This window comes from Podarcis liolepis (genome assembly GCF_965112155.1).
Source record: "Podarcis liolepis genome assembly, chromosome: 10".
Taxonomy (NCBI): Eukaryota; Metazoa; Chordata; class Lepidosauria; order Squamata; family Lacertidae; genus Podarcis; species Podarcis liolepis.
In genome coordinates this window covers 9,760,046-9,782,071 of record NC_139562.1, presented here as the reverse complement: position 1 = coordinate 9,782,071, position 22,026 = coordinate 9,760,046, and the positions used below count along the sequence as shown (strand labels likewise).

At 46.6% G+C, this 22,026-nt stretch overlaps 2 protein-coding genes across 4 annotated transcripts in view; one reads left to right on the top strand and one right to left on the bottom strand.

Moving 5' to 3' along the window:
- The window catches only part of ITIH5 (inter-alpha-trypsin inhibitor heavy chain 5), a 63,867-nt gene extending 54,403 nt beyond the window's left edge, over positions 1–9,464 (top strand). The window contains exons 12-15 of one of the 3 annotated variants that reach the window (XR_014516119.1): positions 2,073–2,189; positions 4,344–4,721; positions 7,350–8,766; positions 8,896–9,464. Coding sequence is in view for 1 of the 3 variants with exons in the window: in XM_083461069.1 (XP_083317195.1) it covers positions 2,073–2,189; positions 4,344–4,721; positions 7,350–7,597 (743 nt within the window). In the remaining 2 variants the exon portion in view is untranslated. Of the gene's footprint in view, positions 1–2,072; positions 2,190–4,343; positions 4,722–7,349 lie in introns of all 3 variants that reach the window. The other 2 variants (XR_014516120.1, XM_083461069.1) reach the window with 2 other exon arrangements.
- Positions 9,465–17,219: 7,755 nt separating this feature from the next.
- LOC310688167 (store-operated calcium entry regulator STIMATE-like) overlaps positions 17,220–22,026 on the bottom strand; it is a gene marked incomplete at its 5' end in the record, with an annotated part of 42,136 nt that continues 37,329 nt past the window's right edge. The window contains one exon of the mRNA XM_083464289.1: positions 17,220–17,776. Within this exon, the coding sequence (XP_083320415.1) occupies positions 17,660–17,776 (117 nt within the window). The 3' untranslated portion in view covers positions 17,220–17,659. The remainder of the gene's footprint in view (positions 17,777–22,026) is intronic.

The following is a 22,026-nucleotide window of genomic DNA, read 5'->3' as shown; positions in this document are numbered from 1 at the left end:
AGGCCTTGGCTCTCGTCACCATTCATGAGACCTCAGACAAGTTGGGTTGTTGTTGTTTAGGCGTTTAGGCATTTCCGACTCTTCGTGACCCCATGGACCAGAGCACACTAGGCACTCCTGTCTTCCACTCCCTCCCACAGATTGGTCAAACTCATGCTGGTAGCTTCGGGAACACTGTCCAACCATCTCGTCCTCTGTCGTCCCCTTCTCCTTGTGCCAATATCAGGGTCTTTTCCAGGGAGTCTTCTCTTCTCATGAGGTGGCCAAAGTATTGGAGCTTCAGCTTCACGATCTGTCCTTCCAGTGAGCACTCAGGGCTGATTTCCTTAAGAATGGATGCATTTGATCTTCTTGCAGTCCATGGGACTCTCAAGAGTCTCCTCCAGCACCATAATTCAAAAGCATCAATTCTTCGGTGATCAGCCTTCTTTATGGTCCAGCTCTCACTTCCATACATCACTACTGGGAAAACCATAGCTTTAACTATACGGACCTTTGTTGGCAAGGTGATGTCTCTGCTTTTTAGGATGCTGTCTAGGTTTGTCATTGCTTTCTTCCCAAGAAGCTGGCGTCTTTTAATTTCGTGACTCCTGTCACCATCTGCAGTGATCATGGAGCCCACAAAAGTAAAATCTCTCACTGCCTCCATTTCTTCCAAGTTGGGTTGGGAGCACCTTAAACCATGACCCCTCATCTGCTGGTCTCAAGGAACAAAGTGTAACATGGAAGAGTCGTCCCCATATGTTGGTGGCGGATTGGGCCACCAGTTTTGACCCAGAAGTGAACACAACTTGGATTTCACTTATATGGCAGCAAAACAATTCAATAACTGAAGTGCTTCCCTTTCGTTGGATGTTTTGAGCTTTGTGTAGAAATGTCACAATGGGGTTGTTCAACGTTACATGTGCAAGAGTAGCATGAGCCTCATGTGTATAAATCTAAATCAAATAAGTGTTGGAAATGGAAAGAAAGTGTTTTTTATCATATGTGGTGGTTTTGTAGTAATGTTTACTGGGAAATGATATATAGTGTAATGAAAAGGATGTTTAAAATAACCTTTGTAGAAAACAAACACTAGAATCTTTTCTTTTTGGAACTATAGGGACAGAACTACCTAAAATGTATAGAAATCTATTCATGTATGCTACTACAGTGCGAGAATGTTATTTGCCCATAAGTGGAAAGAAGCAGAAGTCCCGGCAAAGGAAGAATGAATACAGAAGCTTATGGAATTTGCAGAAATGGCGAACCTTACTGGAAGAATAAGAAATCAAGACAACAAACTTTTTATAAAAGAATGGAAATAGTTTATTGAATATTTACAGATAAATTGTAAACAGATAAGGACATTGGCAAGATTATAAACCTGCAGTTTTATAGTGAGTTTATATTTAAAGTAGATGAATAAATGAGGAAATTAAGATAATTTGGATATGCAGATGGTATTAAAAATAAATTTAAGGAACTGCAGAAAAAGGGGGAAGGAAGTCGAGTTTTGAAATGTCAAAATGATTGTAAATTCAGTGAAATGTAGAAATCTGAAAAGCATAAATATTTTTTTTAAGGGGTGTGGATTGAGCCTCAACTCTTCACCCCTTTTCTGCTAAATGCCCAATGACCTCCTCCTGCCTATCCTGCTTCAAGACAAACCATAGTTTGTTTCTTCGTTTCATCCAAAACATGGCAGACTATGGTTTGTGCACACAACCAAGATTGGAAGCTAGAGTGAGCTTGAGGCTTGTCCCAAGCTGCATCAGATAAAACCCACAAAAACATCTGCCCCAATCGTAGTCTTGAAGGCATCTCAAATTCATCTCCCTACATTCAACAGTAGTCCATTGTGGATGGTCTTCTTTGGAGTCTTACCTATGGTCTAGTTTGTTTTTCCTTTTAGAAAAAACTTACCCCCAAAGCTACAAAATGTTCATGGTGATGCTGGTAATGGAGGGGAGAAGCAAGAGGTCTCCTCAAATGGGGTGGCATTTTTGTTTGGGGCTGTGTGTGCTGGTTTGGGTGGGAGCCTTGAACTCTGCAACTCCATAATTATTATTATTTAATTCTTGTCTTTCCAGCGGATGGGGACCCTCATTTTGTCGTCGATTTCCCCTTGAGCAAGCTAACGGTCTGCTTCAACATTGACGGGGAGCCAGGAGACATCCTCAGATTGGTTTCCGACCATAAGAACTCTGGTATGTTGGAAGAAGAAAGAAATGTTTAGTTTCTGTATCAGCAGAGCTAGATTAAACAGATAAGTCCAGTCGCGGACGACTCTGGGGTTGCGGTGCTCATCTCGCTCTATAGGCCAAGGGAGCCAGCGTTTGTCCGCAGACAGCTTCTGGGTCATGTGGTCAGCATAACTAAGCCGCTTCGGCCCAGTATACCTGAAGGAGCGTCTCCACCCCCATCGTTCTGCCCGGACACTGAGGTCCAGCGCCGAGGGCCTTCTGGCGGTTCCCTCATTGCGAGAAGCGAAGCTACAGGGAACCAGGCAGAGGGCCTTTTCGGTGGTGGCGCCCGCCCTGTGGAATGCCCTCCCATCGGATGTCAAGGTGATGGACAACTACCTGACATTCAGAAAACATCTTAAGGCGGCCCTATTCAGGGAAGCTTTTAATGTATGATATTTTAGTGTTTTTTGGTTTCTGTGGAAGCCGCCCAGAGTGGCTGGGGAAACCCAGCCAGATGGGCGGGGTACAAATGATAAATTATTATTATTATTATTATTATTATTCTGGTGAACCAGAGCAGCACACGGAAATGCCTTTTAGCTTCCTGCTGGAGTGGTACCTATTTATCTAATTGTACTTTGGCGTGCTTTCAAACTACTAGGTGGGCAGGAGCAGGGACCGAGCAATGGGACCTTCTGATCGGCAAGCGCTAGGCTCTGTGGTTTAACCCACCCGCACTTCTTAAAGGGTGACTTAAGCAAGTTTGTCTTTAAACTGAGCCAGTCACGATCCCACTCCACAGAATGCATACTAACTGTACAGTACACAGAATCACTAGTACCGGGTCTCAGTTAGCATTATTTCAGAGCTAGAATTACAGAAATTCTTCCTCTTCTGGGAAGGCTCTAAGAAATCCACTGAGTGCTTTCCTTCTCACCTCTCCGCCATCAGTTGGTTGATGGTAATGTAGGCAACAGCTTTTCAGTGAATTTTGGCTCTGCATGATTGTCCTTCCAGTGAGCACTCAGGGCTGATTTCCTTCAGAATGGATCGGTTTGATCTTCTTGCAATCCATGGGACTCTCAAGAGTCTCCTCCAGCACCAGAATTCAAAAGCATCCATTCTTTGGCGATCAGCCTTCTTTATGGTCCAGCTCTCACTTCCATACATCACTACCATACATCATTGAACATAGCTGTCAACGTTTCCCTTTTCTTGCGAGGAATCCTATTCAGAATAAGGGAATTTCCCTTAAAAAGGGGGAAACGTTGACAGCTATGTCATTGAATGTCTGTGTGGATTCGGACCCTTGTGTTCCCCCGTCCCCCGTCCCCAATTCCTTCGGTACAGTTTGCCTCCAGAAGCAGATTAAATCAAGGCGATGGGAGCTCTTAAGTTAAAATGTTTCAGTCCTAATGGTTTAGAGGTCTTGAGCTTCTGATCTGGCCTGGAATTCCTAAGCAGCTGTGATTTGTAAGAGGATTATATATGGCAGCAAAGTTCTTGACCAGCCAGGGCGGGGGGGGGGTGACCATGAGAGTGAGGAAGACAAGGCAACCATAGATTTACAAAAGAGAAGGCAAACAAGACCTTTAAGAGGAATCTATCTAATGACCTCTCCCTTGTTCCACTCACTCCATAATTCAGTGTACTTCATTAGTTGGATAGTTAAATTAATTATTATTATTATTATTGTTTATTTGTACCCCACCCATCTGGCTGGGTCTTTCCAGCCACTCTGGGCGGCTTCCAACAAAGATAAAAAATACATTAACATGTCACACATTAAAAACTTCCCTGAACAGGGAATTTGTATAGTTTTGTTCAACTGAATGTCTGGGAGGGAATATTCTGTGGCTTGGCAGCTTCTACAGCTTGGATCGAATTTTGTTTGTTACACTGATGCTGAAGCCACATTTTATTTTATTTTTTCCCTATAGTTTTTATTAAATTTTCTGTTTTACATTTTGGAATATTCATTTAAACAACCTTAAAATTCCAGCATTGCAAGGGGTTGGAAGAGACAATATTTGGGGTTTCTTCCAACTCTGCAATTTTAGTGTCTCAGAAATCCAATTCATGTGTTGCAGACTCTACAAAAGCTTGTCTTTCCCGAACGTTCCTCTTGACTCAGCATCCAAACCGTTTCCTTCTGATTCTTCCTTGCCCCTTAAGGTGTGACCGTGAATGGCCAGCTGGTGGGAGCCCCTGCCCCTCGTAGAGGCCATAAGAAGCAAAGAACCTACTTCAGAAGCATCACCATTCTCAGCAACAAACCAGAAAGGTCCTACCTAGAGGTCACTCCCACGAAGGTCATCATGGATGATGGGAAGAGGCTCATCCTGCCTTGCGACCGCAGCGCCACAGTAGCAAGCAGGAACCTCGAGGTGTCCATTGCGGCCCGTTCCAACGTCACCGTGGCCATAAGGGGCACCGTCGGTTTCGTCGTTCTGATCCACCACTACAAGAACCCCGCCCCCTACCAAAAGGATCATCTGGGCTTCTACATCTCCAACAGCCGAGGCCTTTCCCCAAGCTCCCATGGGCTGATCGGTAAGAGGGAAACACTCTGAGAATGTATGGTGCCAGGCCATGGAGCCTAAATTAGAGCGGATGTTCCAGCTTATCCCAGCACCGTCTCCAGGAATTAGGGACAGGGAACTTCAAAGTGGAAAGATCCCAATTGTACAAGAATGAGTTGGTACATTGCCTATCATAGGACCTAGGACCCTCGTACCTCCGGGACCGCCTCTCCCGGTATGTCCCACAGAGGACCTTAAGGTCCATGAATAGCAACACCCTAGTGGTCCCGGGCCCTAAGGAAGTTAGATTAGCCTCAACCAGAGCACAGGGCCTTTTCAACACTGGCTCCAGCCTGGTGGAATGCTCTGTCTCATGAGACCAGGGCCCTGCAGGATCTGATTTCTTTCCACAGGGCCTGTAAGACAGAGTTGTCACACCTGGTCTTTGGCTTAGACTCAGTTTGATTCCCTCCCCCTCTTTCTTTTTTCCTTTCTCCTCCTGTGATGAGGCTGCATTTTAATGTTTTAATGTTGTATTTTAATCTTGTTTTTAAGTTGTATTCAGTCAACTTGTTTTTATTATTGGTTGTTAGCCGCCCTGAGCCCGACCTTGGCTGGGGAGGGTGGGGTATAAATAAATTTTATGATGATGATGATGATCCTTTTAAGAATGAGGCAAATGGGGGACTTCCGGTTTGCTGCGGAGGCAATGACAACGCGCTCCGTGTCGTCAGCTTAAAGGACTGCACAGTTCTGGCAGCTAGAGCTTTGGGGGTGAGCGCTGGGGCTAGGCACCCCCCCAAAAAAAAACTCCCCACAGAGGAGTGGGGATCCTAGGGGTCCAGCAGTGCACGTGAAATTGCCCTCCTGTGCCCCCCAGCTGCCGTTTTTGCGCTTTTAAGAATGAGGCAAATGGGGACCTGCAACAAAATGTTGCAACGTAGAATGCTTCTGTTCAGGGTTATTGCTCCTCCTTCAATTCCCTCTCCTGTTCTCTCCCCGTTCCCCACCCCCCAAGTTAGCATTTATTGGCCACTCAGCATGGGAGGTATACCTCTCTAGGATTCCCCCCACCCCAAAGATCTTTGGAATTCTTGCAATCCTTGGGGTTCCACCAAGCCACACTTTTGCAGCAGAGGGCTAGTGTTTTGGCTACCTAAGGGGCAAGAGAGCATCCTTCTTTTATTTATTTATTACATTATCCTACCACATTCATGTTTTCGGAATATATCCCAGCTATAAAGAATCCTGTGGCAGTGGTGGTTGGGTGATAGACCTTTGACTCTCTAAAAACTAATCACGCTATAGTTTTAATAGAAGAGGTTACAGGACTTAGTGAGCAGGAAGAGGCTGTGGCAGATAGCAGTCCAGAATCAGAGGCAGATGCAAAAGAGGAGGGGGGCCAAGAGGCAGAGGCGAGTCAAATTGTGCTGGTCCCGAGGGTTAACCATGCGGCGAGGTTCAAGGCCAGTCCAAGGTCGAGGGTGCGGTATGGAGGCTGTCCGTCAAAGCTGAAGTGGGATCCAAGTCAGGGAGTCAGGTGAGGTCAGGAACTCTGGCAGAAGAGCAGGACAGGGTGCAGGCAGGAACAGGCTACCAACAATGTTGCTCCCGCAACCTGGGACTGGGGCTGGCTGGCTTTTATCTGCCCCGAGGCATGGGGCGGCCCCGGTCCACAGGTGACTCGCCTCTTCTGGTCTGCAGGTGAGCACTCCTCCTGCGGGAACCTAGTTCCCTCCGCCTCTCTGCCCTGAGCCTCTGCAGCTCAGGAGAGGCTGGAGGGTTACTGGACCCAGAGGCAACCTCCTCTTCCCCTGACGGGGCTGAGAGTGGAACACCTGCAGGCAATGGGTCCTCCATCACCTCAGGAGCCAGAGCAGACTTAGCTGGTGCTTGCACCTGAGGATCCAGCACAGGTGAGGACCCTTCAGGCTCAGGCCCCAGCCCCGGCTCAGCTGGTTCTGGAGGCAGGGACTCCTGTGCAGGCTGGGATTCCTCAGGTTCAGCCTCCAAGTTCGAATCCCAGGCCATCACACAAATTTGCGAAGAAGCCGAGGTGTCTCCTCCTGCTGCTGTGACTAGCTCCCCCACCCCGGTCTCCCAGGACCAGAAGAGGTAGGAAGAGAGACAGGCATGCTGGGGGAGTCTCAGATTGCCTAGGAAGGACCCGGGGGAGGAGGACAACTGTGGGAAGGTAAGGACCTTCAGTCCCAACTGTGTCATAGGTGCAAGATCCACTGGGACAAACTGCTGTGTTCAGTAGGACTGCCCCCCCCCCCGAGTCGACCTTGTTTCCTTGAATAAAGAGTTAACTTCACAGACGTGGTGTGATTTATTGCTGAAAAATCTCCCCCTCTGTTCTAAGGGGAGGATGTGTCACACGGCAGGAGCCACCACAGTGAAGGCCCTGCTATGAGTGGCTCCAAGATGACTGCAAAACTTACCGTATTTTTCGCTCTATAACACGCACTCGACCATAACACGCATGTAGTTTTTAGAGGAGGAAAATCCGTAGGCATGCCACCCGTAGGCATTCCCTCCATAACACGCACAGACATTTCCCCTTACTTTTTAGGAGGAAAAAAGTGAGTGTTATGGTGCAAAAAATACGGTATCTGTATTCATATCTCTGACAAGCTCTCCCTTTCCTCCTACACAGGCCAGTTCTTACACCAAGACGTTAAGCTCACTACCCAAGACATAAAGGCTGGGAACGCGTTAGAGCTGAAAGGGCGCTTGATTCCCGTTGTATGGAAGCAGAGGAAGATCTACAATGGCGAACAGGAAGTGGACTGCTGGTTTGCCAAGAACAACGCAGAGAAACTGATCGACGGGGCCTATAAGGATTACTTGGCATCTCACCCTTTTGACACAGGGACTAGCTCCTTGATGGAAAACCAACTCTGAGGAGAAAAAGAACCCCAGTTGCTTTTTGACACATAGGAAGCCATCCGGTCCAGAGGCGATTCCTGCACTTTGACAGCGTTTTGTAAAGCCAAAGAAATCAAGATTTCTTTCAAAAGGAATTCCATTTATACAAGACAGCTGCCTGCTCTCTGGTTCACTAAAGGACATTTTCCCGGGTGACTATAATAAGGTCTAATGTGGACTTTTAAAAAAGAAAGGAACAATAAAAGATTGCGAATATTGTCCGCGGTGCCCGTAATACAGGAAATAGCTTACAGAATGTGGGCTATTTCATTCAAATGAACGATTTTTAAAAGTGCCTATTTTTGACCTCCACAGTTCTGGTGCTATGCTTTCATTGAGTCTGAAAGGTCACAAACCAGCCCAAATGAAGCACTTTTAATAGATCCCATTGATTTCATCAAGCAAGGTTAATTTCTCCCTTGAGATCAATGGGATTTAAATGCCCTTCGCTTCAATTGAATCATGCCTATCACAATCAAACCGGTGGGGAGAGTGTCTTCCTGTGTTTGCATGCAGAAGGTTCCCAGTCCAATCCCCAACCATGTCCAGATATGGCTGGGAATGTCTCCCTGTCTGAAACCCTAGAGGGTTGCTGCCAGTCCGTGTAAGCACTACTGAGCTAGATCGACCAATGGTCTGACTTACTATAAGGCAGTTTTCCATGTTGTAGTTAAGAATAAGAATGCAAGTCCATGCACAGCTCAATTTACACCGTCTTCTTCTTTGGCGATCACTCGTAGCCGAGCAAGATTGTCTTCCATAAACACGGTTTTAACAGTGAGTCCGTAAGTGACTGTGGAGGCCAATTCTGGATCCAAACGTCCTTCCACAGTGGGGACATTCATGTAGATGCAGGCAACAGAAAGCTCCTGTCAAGTGTCTCCTTTGTCTCAGAACAGAACAACATTTTTGGTAGCGTGGTTTCCAAATCTGTTGCCCTCCAGTTACTAACTTTCTTGTGAAAAGAGGCTTCTATTTCCCTGCCTCATTCCTCAGGGCACTTTAGAATTTCCCCCCACGTGGTGCTTTGAATTTATCTTATTATTTATCATATTATAAACTCCCTTCTCCAGTGCTGTGCAGCCTCCCTGGCTGCCTGAACTTGTTGATCTGTGAACGCTCCAGGGGAGGAGTTACCTCTTGCTGTGTTCCCCTAGGTCAGGCATCCCCAAACTTGGCCCTCCAGATGTTTTGGGACTACAACTCCCATCATCCCTGGCTAACAGGACCATCATTCAGGGATGATGGGAATTGTAGTCCCAAAACATTTGGAGGGCTGAGTTTGGGGATGCCTGCCCTAGGCTTTCATTGAAAGGTGTGCAGCTGGGGAGGCTGATGAATGCAGACCACTGGTGGGATGATTTGCAGAACGAAACAATGGTACACTCACACAAAAAAATCACCCACCTGAAAATGATGGTAAGCTCAATACTACCCATAATCATCCCACTGGATTTTACTCTCCTTTGATAATTCTGCAGTGCAATTTCTTTTATCATTAATCGAGGAAGATTTTTGTTGTTAAAAGGTGGGAGACTAGATTTAGGAAAGTGTTTGTGTAATATCCTTACAAATCCCTTTGTGACGTCTGTCAATATATTAATTCAATTTTACTGAGGCTAAAACAGGAAATGCAGCCCCAGGCTACACATTGAGCCGACTGCATCCCGACATTCCAGCTTCCAATCTATTGTTTGATTGTGCAGTGTGCAGACCTCTGAAGATCTGACATGTTGTGTATCCACAGGTCCAGTGGAAACCAGCACTTAGCCTCCAGTCCTCCTTGGAAAACAGACTCACCCCGGTGACATGTGAATAATAAAGGAATGGGTGTCTCTGACAATGTGCAGAGTGTTTGTTTGTTTGTTTGTTTGTTTGTTTTGCTGCATTGGGTTATCACAGGTGCTCAGACTTCGGGCCAGAGTTTCCAGTTCATTTTCCAGATAAGCTTGAATGTAGGTAGCCCCTCTGCTGGAAAAATTAAAACTGGGTGGACCCTGAATCCAATCAGCGACAGACCAACAGAAGTATAGTGTCCCAATCAAGGTAATAGGTAAAGGGTAAAGGGACCCCTGACCATTAGGTCCAGTCGTGACCAACTCTGGGGTTGCGGCGCTCTTATCGCTTTATTGGCCAGGGGATCCAGCGGGTGGTGCTGTGGGTTAAACCACAGAGCCTAGGACTTGCCGATCAGAAGGTCGGTGGTTTGAATCCCTGCGACGGGGTGAGCTCCCGTTGCTTGGTCCCTGCTCCTGCCAACCTAGCAGTTCGAAAGCACGTCAAAGTGCAAGTAGATAAATAGGTACTGCTCTGGCGGGAAGGTAAACGGCGTTTCCGTGCACTGCTCTGGTTCGCCAGAAGCGGCTTAGTCATGCTGGCCACATGACCTGGAAGCTGTATGCCGGCTCCCTCAGCCAATAAAGCGAGATGAGCGCCGCAACTCCAGAGTCAGCCACTACTGGACTTAATGGTCAGGGGTCCCTTTACCTTTTAATATTAACGTGCATTTACCAAATTCACAGCTTTTTGGGAACTGAACCGCAACTCTCCTCTGAAATTTGCAATTCCTCGGATTTTGTTGCACGCCTCTCCAAATGAAAGTTTCTACATGCATATGCTAGGTGATGTTTTGCACACACAAAAAGGGTACCTTGGGATAAATGGGGATGCTTATATTTCCACCCAGCTCGGGGGTGAGTCTAGAGCACTCCGTTAGAGCATGTTAAAAAGCATCCAGTACTGTCACAGGTAACAGGGAGACCCTGAGGAGCTGCAATTAATCAATGTTAGCAAAGCTCCACAAACCAACATATCAGTCTCCCACCACAGCCCCCTGGTATCCTCCAGAGGTTGTGGACTTCACCTCCCATCAGCCCCGGCCAACATGGGTCATAGTCAAGGATGCTGGGAACTGTAGTCCAACCAATGACCTAGTAGAAAAATGTTTCCCTTGTTTAGGGTCTGTGGCTCTGTGGATCTATGTTGGCCGAAATCCCATAGCAGTTACCAGTACAGTGGTACCTCTAGCTACGAACTTAATTCGTTCCAGAGGTCCGTTCTTAACCTGAAACTGTTCTTAACTAGAGGTGTGCTTTTGCTAATGGGGCCTCTTGCTGCTGCTGCGCCGCTGGCACACAATTTCTGTTCTCATCCTGGGGCAAAGTTCTCAACTCGAGGTAACTCTTCCAGGTTAGCGGAGTTTGTAACCTGAAGCGTTTGTAACCTGAGGTACCACTGTATATCCTCTGCTGTCTTCAGAAATGACCAACCCTGTATGATCAGCTAGAAACCCCAAATTGGGGGAACTGTAAGAGATCATCTGATAGATTCTTAGGACCACATTTAGTAGGGCAAAGGTGTTAAGCATCCCATTACAGTGGTACCTTGGTTCTCAAACTTAATCTGTTCCAGAACTCCGTTCCAAAACCAAAGTGTTCCAAAACCAACGTGTGCTTTCCCATAGAAAGCAAAGCAAAATGGATTAATCCATTCCAGACTTTTAACAACAACCCCTAAAACAGCAATTTACTATCTAACGAGACCATTGATCCATAAAATGAAAGCAATAAACAATGTACTGCAGTCACACAATCAATAAATCAGGAGCTGAACTGGGTTCCACACAGTCACAAGAACGAAACAAAAGCTGCAAAAAAAAAAAATGCAAAATAAATAGCAAAAACAGACAGACCTCAGCATAGCACTCAGAACAGAAGTGTGGCACTCATTTGGAAGTGTGGCACTCAAAATGGAGAATGTTCAGCTTCCGAAAAAGGTTCGCAAACCGGAACACTTACTTCCGGGTTTGCAGTATTGGGGTTTCAAGTTGTTTGACTACTAAGCCGTTCGAAAACCAAGGTACCACTGTATTGCAATGTGCTTCCTTCCACAGTGGTGCCTCGAACCCAAAGGCTCCCAGTGAAGGAAGTCTAGTTCATAGAATTGTAGAGTCGGAAGGGACTACTAGGACCTTTTGCCTAACATGGGGCTCGAACCCCCAACCCTGAGATTAAGAGTCTCATGCTTTACCAACTGAGCTATCCCAGAGCTTCCAGGTCGCACCAACCTTCTTTGGCTCAAGGCGTTTCAGTGCCGTTGACCTTCCCTGGGGCTGTGAACATGTTTTTACAGATGCGAGGGCTTGTTTTCTTCCCTGTGCCAGGCCCCTGGGGAGAAAAAGCTGGAAACTGGGCCAAAATACGAAGGATGACAGCAGTAGGCTGGGGAAAGAATGTTTTTGTTCCTTCCTAGGAGTCAACAGAAGCAGCACAAACTCGGATAAGCTGTGCTATTAAAGAAGTGGGGAGGAGGTTAGGAATGGGCCCACTCTGTTTGCAGGATGCATTCTTGTTCTGAGTGCCTTCTCTTCAGTGTTGAGGGGCATATCATAAAATATACCATAAATGCGAAGCGCTGGCCGCTAACGTACCTGCTTGGTGCATGCTTCATTAACATGGTGGGCATAATTTTTAATTTATTCAAAGCATGGAAGAAGATGAAGGAGGCTTGCTTTTCCCCATGACTTCTCCTATGCTGGTGCAGAAGTCATAGCTGTCAACATTTCCCATTTTAAAAGGGAAATTCCCTTATTCCAAATAGGATTCCTCGCAAGAAAAGGGAAAAGTTGACAACTATGGCAAAAGTCACAGAATGCGCACAACCTTCCTCACCTCGCGACCCATCCAATTTTACCACCCGCACCTGCTGTAAATAGTTCCCTCTTGCAAGTCCTAACTTTTGTTGTTGTTGTTTAATCATTTAGTCGTGTCCGACTCTTCGTGACTCCATGGACCAGAGCACGCCAGGCACTCCTGTCTTCCACTGCCTTCCACAGTTTGGTCATACTCATGTGGGTAGCTTCCAGAACACTATCCAACCATCTCATCCTCTGTTGTCCCCTTCTCCTTGTGCCCTCCATCTTTCCCAACATCAGGGTCTTTTCCAGGGAGTCTTCTCTTCTCATGAGGTGGCCAAAGTATTGGAGCCTCAGCTTCAGGATCTGTCCTTCCAGTGAGCACTCAGGGCTGATTTCCTTCAGAATGGATAGGTTTGATCTTCTTGCAGTCCATGGGACTCTCAAGAGTCTCCTCCAGCACCAGAATTCAAAAGCATCAATTCTTCGGCAATCAGCCTTCCTTATGGTCCAGTTCTCACTTCCATACATCACTACTGGTAAAACCATGGATTTAACTATACGGACCTATGTCGGCAAGGTGATGTCTCTGCTTTTTAAGATGCTGTCTAGTACAGGGTCTAAGTACAGCCCCCCAACTGGCCCTTGAAGCAAGTAGTGTAGAGGCAAATGCAGATGTGCAAAGTTCCTTCACGATCATGCCCTTTCTGTTATATGCAATAATCTTAATAACTATGCGGTAATAACAATTAGGAATGACCAGTGCAGATCTCCATGTGCTGCCTGTTAAACAGATCTACTCTTTTCTGTGCAAGGATATGGGCAGAAGATATTGGACCGCTCCAATATCTTCTTGCAGAATGAAGTTGTGTTTTCCATGAAGTTCCACGGAAGGTAACAGAACTTGCACCCCGTTCTCATTTAACTGAAGTACCTCGTCTTTTCAGCTTTCCTAAATGCTTAGCTTTGGTGCACACAACGACTGAAAAGCTCCCCTTTCATACTGGTTGGGTGGCTTCTAGGACACTGGAGATGGTGTTTTTTTTTTTTGTTTTAACTACACAAGGGTCCACACACCAAGGGTTGTATCTAGTTCTATTCAGAGTAAACCCCCTGAATAGTAACTTGGGTCCATTAATTTGAGTGGGTCTACTCTGCTGGATACAACCCAAAGAATATGGGATTCAGTTCTCCTTCCAGGCACTGATCTACCTCCCAAAGCCTCCTGCTCAAGAAATCTTCTTGCTGCAAAACAAACCAACATTCCAGCCCAACAACAGAATAATTAGAGAATGAGCAATGAGGTGCATTTCAGGAATTGGAAGTAACTCTGCTGCCAGGCCAAAAATTGGCTCCTTGCCGCGAAAGGATGGAGGCACACCTAGATGATCTGCTAACGTTTTAATTGTACTCACTGGCCTGGATACAACGAGCAAATTAAGAGAGAATTTAGGCGTCTTTCTGCCAGATGCCCAATGCTGAAATACTTCTCCCTTCCTTGGAGACATGATTTAGGCTTGCTAAAAGTCACACTAGCTTGCACAAGCACACATTTCTGCAAAGGGAAGCACAATTTATAAATAGCAAGGGGTGTGGCGGTCAAGTGTTATTCCGTTGCAGATGCCTCCCTAGAATTCCTGGGGCCCAGGGCAGAAAACCTAAGTGATGCCTCTCCCACGCTCTGTTAAGCTGTAAAATAAAATAAAGTCAGGCACCCTAAATTCTGCCACCTGAGGCAAGCTGTCCAATCCCGCCTAGTGATAGGGCCCCTACTTCCTCATCAGAATTGAGGAATCTGCCACCCTTCAATTGCTGCTGGGCTCCAACTCCCATCAGTGCCAACCAGCATGGCAAGCAGTCAGGGATGATAGGAGTTGTAGTCAGGGGAGCCCCAGGTTCCCTATCCCTGCCAGAAGGGAATCTGACATACCAGAGGCAGGGAACCTGTGGCCCTCCGGATGTTGTTGGACTACAACTCCCATCATCCCTGACTACTGGCCATGGCAGCTGGGGCTGATGGGAGCTGGAATCCAACAACATCTGGAGGGCCATAAGGGAGCCAGCATGGTGTAGTGGTTAAGAGCGGTGGACTCGTAATCTGGTGAACGGGGTTTGCGTCTCCGCTCCACCACATGCAGCTGCTGGGTGACCTTGGGCCAATCACACTTCTCTGAAGTCTCTCAGCCCCACTCACCTCACAGAGTGTTTGTTGTGGAGGAGGAAGGGAAAGGAGATTGTTAGCTGCTTTGAGACTCGTTAAGGGGAGTGAAAGGCGGGATATCAAATCCAAACTCTTCTTCTTCCCCCATCCTGTACCAAGGCAGACCCCGCAACAGAACTCCTGCATGCACAAAAAGCATTGCACTAAGAACTTGAATTTTGCAAACAAAACTATACGAGTGCATGCAGTTTTGTTTAGCATGTACAGTGGTGCCTCGCAAGACGAAAAGAAACCGTTCTGTGATTCTCTTTGTCTAGCGGTTTTTTCGTCTTGCGAAGCAAGCCCATTGAAGGATTAGAGGATTTTAGTGGCTTTTAGCGTCTTATCAGCTTATCGGATCAGCTGATAAGCGGCTTAGTGGCTTAGAAAAAGGGGGGGAGGAAAAAAACCCCGCAGGAACTCGCAAGACATTTTCGTCTTGCAAAGCAAGCCCATAGGAGATTCGTTTTGTGAAGTACCTCCAAAACGGAAAACTCTTTCGTCTAGCGAGTTTTCCGTCTTGCGAGGCATTCGTCTTGCGGGGCACCACTGTACCGTTTTGTGACTGCAATGTTTTCTCCCTCCCTTAATTTAGGTTTTCCTTGGGTGCTGTCAAGGGTGCTCTGTAGCCAAAGGAATGCATGTCAAAGATAGCATAGAGACCTACGCACACCAATCTAGGGTCTAGGCAGCTATTCCAGGTCTGCAGTTGCAGCAACAGGGGGCCACTCCCCCTCCACGGTTTATGTACCTTCCCTTGACGGGCTACACACATGTAACCAGAGACTGAACCTGCATGGCAACGTCCTCTGCTCCTCTCTTTTCAGTTCCCTCCTGGTTCTGGGAGACAGTTGTGCAGGAGAGGGCAGGGAAGTACCTGCTCCTTCACTTAGATAATTTATTATGGTCAGAGACCAGCTTACAAAACACACTTGGGGGTACAATCCCAGAAGGAAAACAAACATTTAAAACAATGTACAACAATAAATTTAAAATTTATAAATATGATAAACGTATAGACGCTTAAAACTTTAAGATAAGCTACCGCAGAGAGATGACCCAGAGTCACACATGGAACCAAGTTTGGGGATTTTCTTATCGAACTAGTTTGGGTTGGGAGATGGTCTGTGCCTACAGATCTGTACACAGAATCTGGCGACCATCCGGGTCGTCTTATGATCATTGCCTAACAGGAAAAGGTCAAATTCTTGCTTTTCTGGGAGGTCAGCGAGCCTCACCAGCAGGGGATCAATGGTCTCACTACGTGCCTCTTCATAAAAGGGACATCTAAAGAACAAGTGCTCTGGGCTTCTTACGTCCCCCAATGAACAGGCACAAAGTCTCGGAGCATATGGGACTTTTTCAAAGGATCCTTCCAGGACCGGCGAGGGCAGAGCCGAGCTTCTGGCGAGTGTAAAAGCCCTTCTTGCATTTTTGGATACGAGAAAGAAAAGATATGCTGCCGGTGCGGCTATATATCTCTCAATTTCTCCAATTTTATAGTCGGGGCACCTTGAGCAGTCCTGTTGTCTCTCGGTTTCTGTGATTCTTTGCCTGACCGTAGCTTTTGCCTGGCCCAACCCTCCACTGAGTATTTTAAAGGCCAGGGACCTCCACCCCTCTGCTCCACCCTCCAAACCATCCTGTCCTCCACCCTCCAGCTCTGAAGCTTCCCCTGCTTCCGACTCTTGCCTCCTGACCGGTACAGCTCCCCACAAATCACTGGCCCCCTCTCCCAAGTCAGACTCCATCCCTTCTTCCTCCAGGATCTACTGTATTTTTTGCTCCATAAGACGCACCTAGTTTTTAGAGGAGGAAAACAAGAAAAAAAAATTCTGAACGAAACAGTGGATGTATGATTTTTGTGGTTCATGCTGTGGCCACAGCCATGATATGTGATTTGACGGTGAATTTGGGGTAGCCCAATGCAAAAATCCTGAGAATCCATGTGGATCCCTGCCATTGCGGCCCCACGAAACAGTGGATGCATGATTTTTTGATGCAGGCCATGGACATGCTGTGTGGTCTGATGATGAATTTGGGGTGACCCAGTGCCAAAATCCTGAGGATCCATGTGCTTTTACCTGCCCCCTCCCAGGCAGCCTCCTTTATCTCTAGAGTCCCTTATCCCTCCCAATCGCTTGCTGATCAGCTGCTCAGCGGTTTCGTTTCAACACCCCCTTCCATCTTTCTAAAAGAAAAAAGGCATGATCTGCTTTTCTCCCCTGGGCAATTCGGCTCCAGGGACCACGCATTTGCTCCATAAGACGCAAGACATTTGCCCTTACTTTTTAGGAGGAAAAAAGTGCATCTTATGGAGCGAAAAATACGGTACTTAGCAGCATCCAGCCAGCCCCTCACAGGTACCTGGCATGGAAAACTAGATGATGTCGCCCTCTTATTACAGAGCTTCTGAAACCATCCTGCCATTGGGAGTGGGTGGATTTTGCGTACAGAACCCAACATGAAGAAAAAGCTTCTCCTGAGGTTTACTGTTATGGAACAGTTTCTACTCGGGAACAATCCAACTTTTGGATAACCAGCAACCAAACACTCAGAATAGACTCCCCTCAAGAGACGATTCAAAGGACAAGCATGGCTTCCAAATACGAGGAAAGTTTAAATATCAGATATTTATTACACTTCTTATAATAAAAGCGTAAAAAAGCAACCACAGTTGAGTCGAGATTAGTCCTCATGCTTTGTGTTTTCAAAAGAGAGTTTTGCAACCTGATTTTTTTTTTTACAAGTGATCTGTGTGCAGATTTACGAGTGATCTGTGCCAGAAGCGTCCGCTCCAGACATACAATCTTGATTCTTTCAAGGATGCAGTGTTACCATTCGGACCCAAACAAAATCTGCCACCAGCTGGCCAGCCAGAATCAAGTCAATCCACTTCGTCTCATTTGCATGAGCACAGCTCAGGAGAACAAAATGCAACCAACAATGTAATCTTCTGTCGATCAAACACCCGACACCATACTCCCGAGAAAAGGCCAGGAATGATGGAGAATCCCACGCGCATTATCACTTTTGGATGCAATGGGATGGCGCCACCTTGTGATCCTCATTTAAATGCATAATTGCCACAGACACTCCACTTCCCCGGAAAACCAAAGATGGGTGCATCATTTATGAAGCATCCTTATTGAAGGTCTCTCAGTTGCTACTGTCCCCTCCTTTCGGCTCAGCTCGCAATCCCCATTTAAACTGAAACCGGGTGGTCCAATGGTCTTGTCGTCGGATTCACTCTGAGGAAAGACCCTGACTGTTCCTGGTCGCTTGCGGGATGGTCAAAATCCACAGCCGGACACAGCAGCACCTGCAAAACCAAAGCAGAAAACCAAGATGCCAACTTAATTCTTATTTCATTTATACAGTGCCACTTTTTTAATCGTAACGGGTCGCTGCGTATTGCACGTTTTAAACCAGGGAAATTTGATTTAAATGTTTCAATGGGGTTGTTTTATTGTGTATCTTAATTAAGGCTTCATATTTTTAATGTTTGTATAACGTAGCCCATCTAGGAGAAGGAAGACTCTGATCCTAAACTGTTGCCGTCACACTCATTTGTGAGAAAGGCTTCGGGAGTAAAACCTGAGGAACAATCCATACTCACTGCCTTGTGGGACAATTTTGGGAGAAGGAAATCCTATGGAGTAAACCCTACCTACACAGATCAGATTAAAAACTTAAAAATATTCAATTTAATTTTTTTAATTTACCTACCGTTTGTTATAATAAAACCTTTAAGCGACTAACAAGAAAACCCCCATTAAAATATTCAATAAGAGACTGTTAAAAACAGGCATTTAAAATATAACAGTAAGCTTAGTAAAGGTAAAGGCAAAGGGACCTCTGACCATTAGGTCCAGTCGTGGCCAACTCTGGAGTTGTGATGCTCATCTCGCTTTTACTGGCTGAGGGAGCCGGCGTACAGCTTCCGGGTCATGTGCCCAGCATGACCAAGCCGCTTCTGGTGAACCAGAGCAGCGCACGCAAACACCGTTTACCTTCCCGCTGGAGCGGTACCCATTTATCTACTTGCACTTTGACGTGCTTTCGAACTGCTAGGTTGGTAGGAGCAGGGACCGAGCAAGGGGAGCTCACCCCGTCGCGGGAATCTGAACCGCCGACCTTCTGATCAGCAAACCCTAGGCTCTGTGGTTTAACCCACAGCGCCACCTGTGTCCCTTAACAGTAAGCTTAAAACAAATTAAAACACATGCCGAGCAAATTTGATCACCACACTGACCCTGCCATGGCCATCAAAAACGGATGGATTGTTCTGTAATTCTGATGCTGTTGCAGAAAGATTCAGCTTAATGGCATTCCCTGCATTGCCCCAATTTATTTAACCACCGTACAATCCTATACACGTCTATTCAGAAGCAAGTCCCATTGAGTTCAACAGGGGTTACTCGTAAGGTGCATAGGACTGTTTAGAGAACGTAATGAAAACATTCAGAAGAGTGCCTTGAAAGCTCACCCCCGGAAAAACAGGGTAGTTAACAATGTACCAACAGCTCGTCTTGGCTCCAGCACAAATGACTGTTTGTTCCATTCTTGTCTACCTCCCAAAGTTGCACGTTCATTTGCAGAAAACGGAACAATAGGATCTGCCCGTGTTTTAGTTACTGTTAAGGCTGGAATCGGCAGGAAGGCCGAGGGTGGGGGTGGGGAGGAGGCAGCCCCTATGATGACCAGAAAGCTAAAGAGGAAATCCAAACACAGTGAACATCCTCCCATGAAGGAGGAAGTGGGAGAGGATGGCAAACACCACAGTATGTGATACCTAAAGTTGTAAGGGGGGGAGGAAGCCTTGCAGGATCAGTCCAGTGACCTACCAATTTCTCACAGTGGCCAAGCAGACATTCTAAGGCAGGGATCAACAAACTTTTTTAGCATGGGGCCGGTCCACTGTCCCTCAGACCTTGTGGGGGGCTGGACTATATTTTGGAGGGGGGGGGAATGAACGAATTCCTATGCCCCACAAATAACCCAGAGATGTATTTTAAATAAAAGGACGCATTCTACTCATGTAAAAACACACAGATTCCCAGACCGTCCGCAGGCTGGATTGAGAAGGCGATTGGGCTGGATCCGGCCCCCGGGCCTTAGTTTGCCTACCCATGCACTAAGGGGAAGAATGGAAGCAGGATCCGAGCTTAACAGTTCGCTCCTGGCTTGCAATTTCCAGCAATTGCCATTCAGAGGCGACAGTAAATACAAAATGTAGCCATGAATTTGCCAAAAGATAAAGGTAAAGGGACCCCTGACCATTAGGTCCAGTCGTGGCCAACTCTGGGGTTGTGGCGCTCATCTCGCTTTATTGGCCGAGGAAGCCGGCGTACAGCCACTTCTGGCGAACCAGAGCAGTGCACAGAAATGCCGTTTACCTTCCCACCGGAGCTGTACCTATTTATCTACTTGCGCTGGTGTGCTTTCGAACTGCTAGGTTGGCAGGAGCTGGGACAGAGCAACGTGAGCTTACCCCGTCGCGGGGATTCGAACTGCCGACCTTCTGATCAGGAAGTCCTAGGCTTTGTGGTTTAGACCACAGCACCACCCGCATACCTTTGATGAATTTGCCTATTCCTCTTTAAAGCCGTCCAAGGTGGTGGGCATCCCTTGGGAGTGAGTTCCACTGTTTAACTATATGCTGTGTGAATAATTGCTTCCCCCTTCTGTCTGCCCTAAGTCTTGTCAAACCAGTCTGTCAGTCCCCCTTTCCCAAGGAATTCTGGGAAATGGAGCACTGTGAGGGGAAACGGGGTCTCAGCAACCTTATCAAGCTACAGCTCCCAGGATCCTCTGGGAGAAAGACATGACGCAGCGGTTCTCAACCTGTGGGTCCCCAGATGTTGTTGGACTACAACTCCCATCATCCCTGAGCTCTGGCCTTGCTAGCTAGGGGTGATGGGAGTTGTAGTTCAACAACATCTGGGGACCCACAGGTTGAGAAAGGCTGGTTTAAAGCAATATAATACTTCTGTCCTCCTAGTGGCGCAGCAATAAAAGTGCTTGCACATTTACAAAGCTAAGCAGAGTCTAGGGTGGTTTCAAACTGGGTGGGGGACTGAGTGTTGAGATTCTGGCATTGCAAGGGGTAGGACTAGATGACCCTTGGTGTCCCAGGAAGGCCACCTAAAGCTTGCTAACACAGTGATTTGTTTTCACCTGTGGAGACATACTCCATTGTCTCTTGAGAAAGATGGGTGCAAAAAAACCCACTCATCATCATCATCATCATCATTATTATTATTATTATTATTATTATTATTATTATTATTATTATTATTATTCTCGAGTTTCTAAAGGTACGATTTCTAGGCAGGTTTTGCACATTTCTCCTTCCAGAATGGGCAGCAAGCCTGACATTTATTTCCTTGCGAAGGAAAGCAGAGGAAATGCTTCTCTCGATTTCCTTTTTTTAAAGTAGCAATTATGGAGCTCAGGCAGGACTGCATGAATATTTGGTCTGCTCCTATTCAAGCCTTGCAAGAACTGTATACTTGCCCCCTCTGCAGAACTCTGCACTGCGAAGAATGGAGAGCTTTATTTCAAAGATAGGACCTGAAATCTAAGTGGGGTGGATAGCAATTGGCGCCTGCTTGCAGCCAGACCTGATCAATGCGGATAAAGCTCTTGAGGTACTTGACCTGAAGTGAAGCCAGGAATACAGGTAAAAAAATAAAAGTCTCTACTGTACATCTCTTTGAGGAGGAGAAACCGAAGGGAAATCTGTTCCAAGTATTTTCAGCTGAGTGAGCAAAGGAGAACTATGATTAAGATCGACCTCAACCAATCCTTCACGTTCCAGAGGGTCCACTTGCACCCTGCTATAACTAAAATTTTTGCGAATGTTGTTTGTTTTAAACTGTTTTTAAGCAGCGGTTCTCAACCTGTGGATCCCCAGATGTTGTTGGACTACAGCTCCCATCATCCCTGATGTTATGTACTGAGTTGAATAGGATCCAAAAGGCAGCAGTCTGATTGGTCCTAGAACAATAGGATTCAGAATGCAGCAGTCTGATTGGTCCTAGAACAACAGGATTCAGAATACAGCAGTCTGATTGGTCCTAGAACAATAGGGTCCAGAATGCAGCAGTCTGATTGGTCCACAGGAGCCACCCAATCCAGCTCCAGGTGGAAGTGAATCCGCAACCAGATTGGCCTACAGGTGAATCCCGGAATTAGCCAATCACGTGGGGCCCATTGTGTAAATAATGTATATAAAGCAGACATTCTGGGGGAACTTCCATTCCTCCTCACCACTATGAGCTGAGTAATGAGCATGAAATCCACTCTCGACTCCGAGTATATTTCACCTGAGCTCTGGCCTTGCTAGCTAAGGGTGATGGGAGTTGTAGTTCAACAACATCTGGGGACCCCCAGGTTGAGAAAGGCTGGTTTTTAAGGCTCAATTTTTAATTGCCCTGGACAGAGTGGTCTCTCTATACAGTAGACAGAGGCAGCGAGCCAACCACTGTCTACTGCAACTAGGAGGTCTCCTCCTCTTCCTTCCAGCTAGAATTTGTACATTGCCAAAGACCTGAATTTTCAATACAA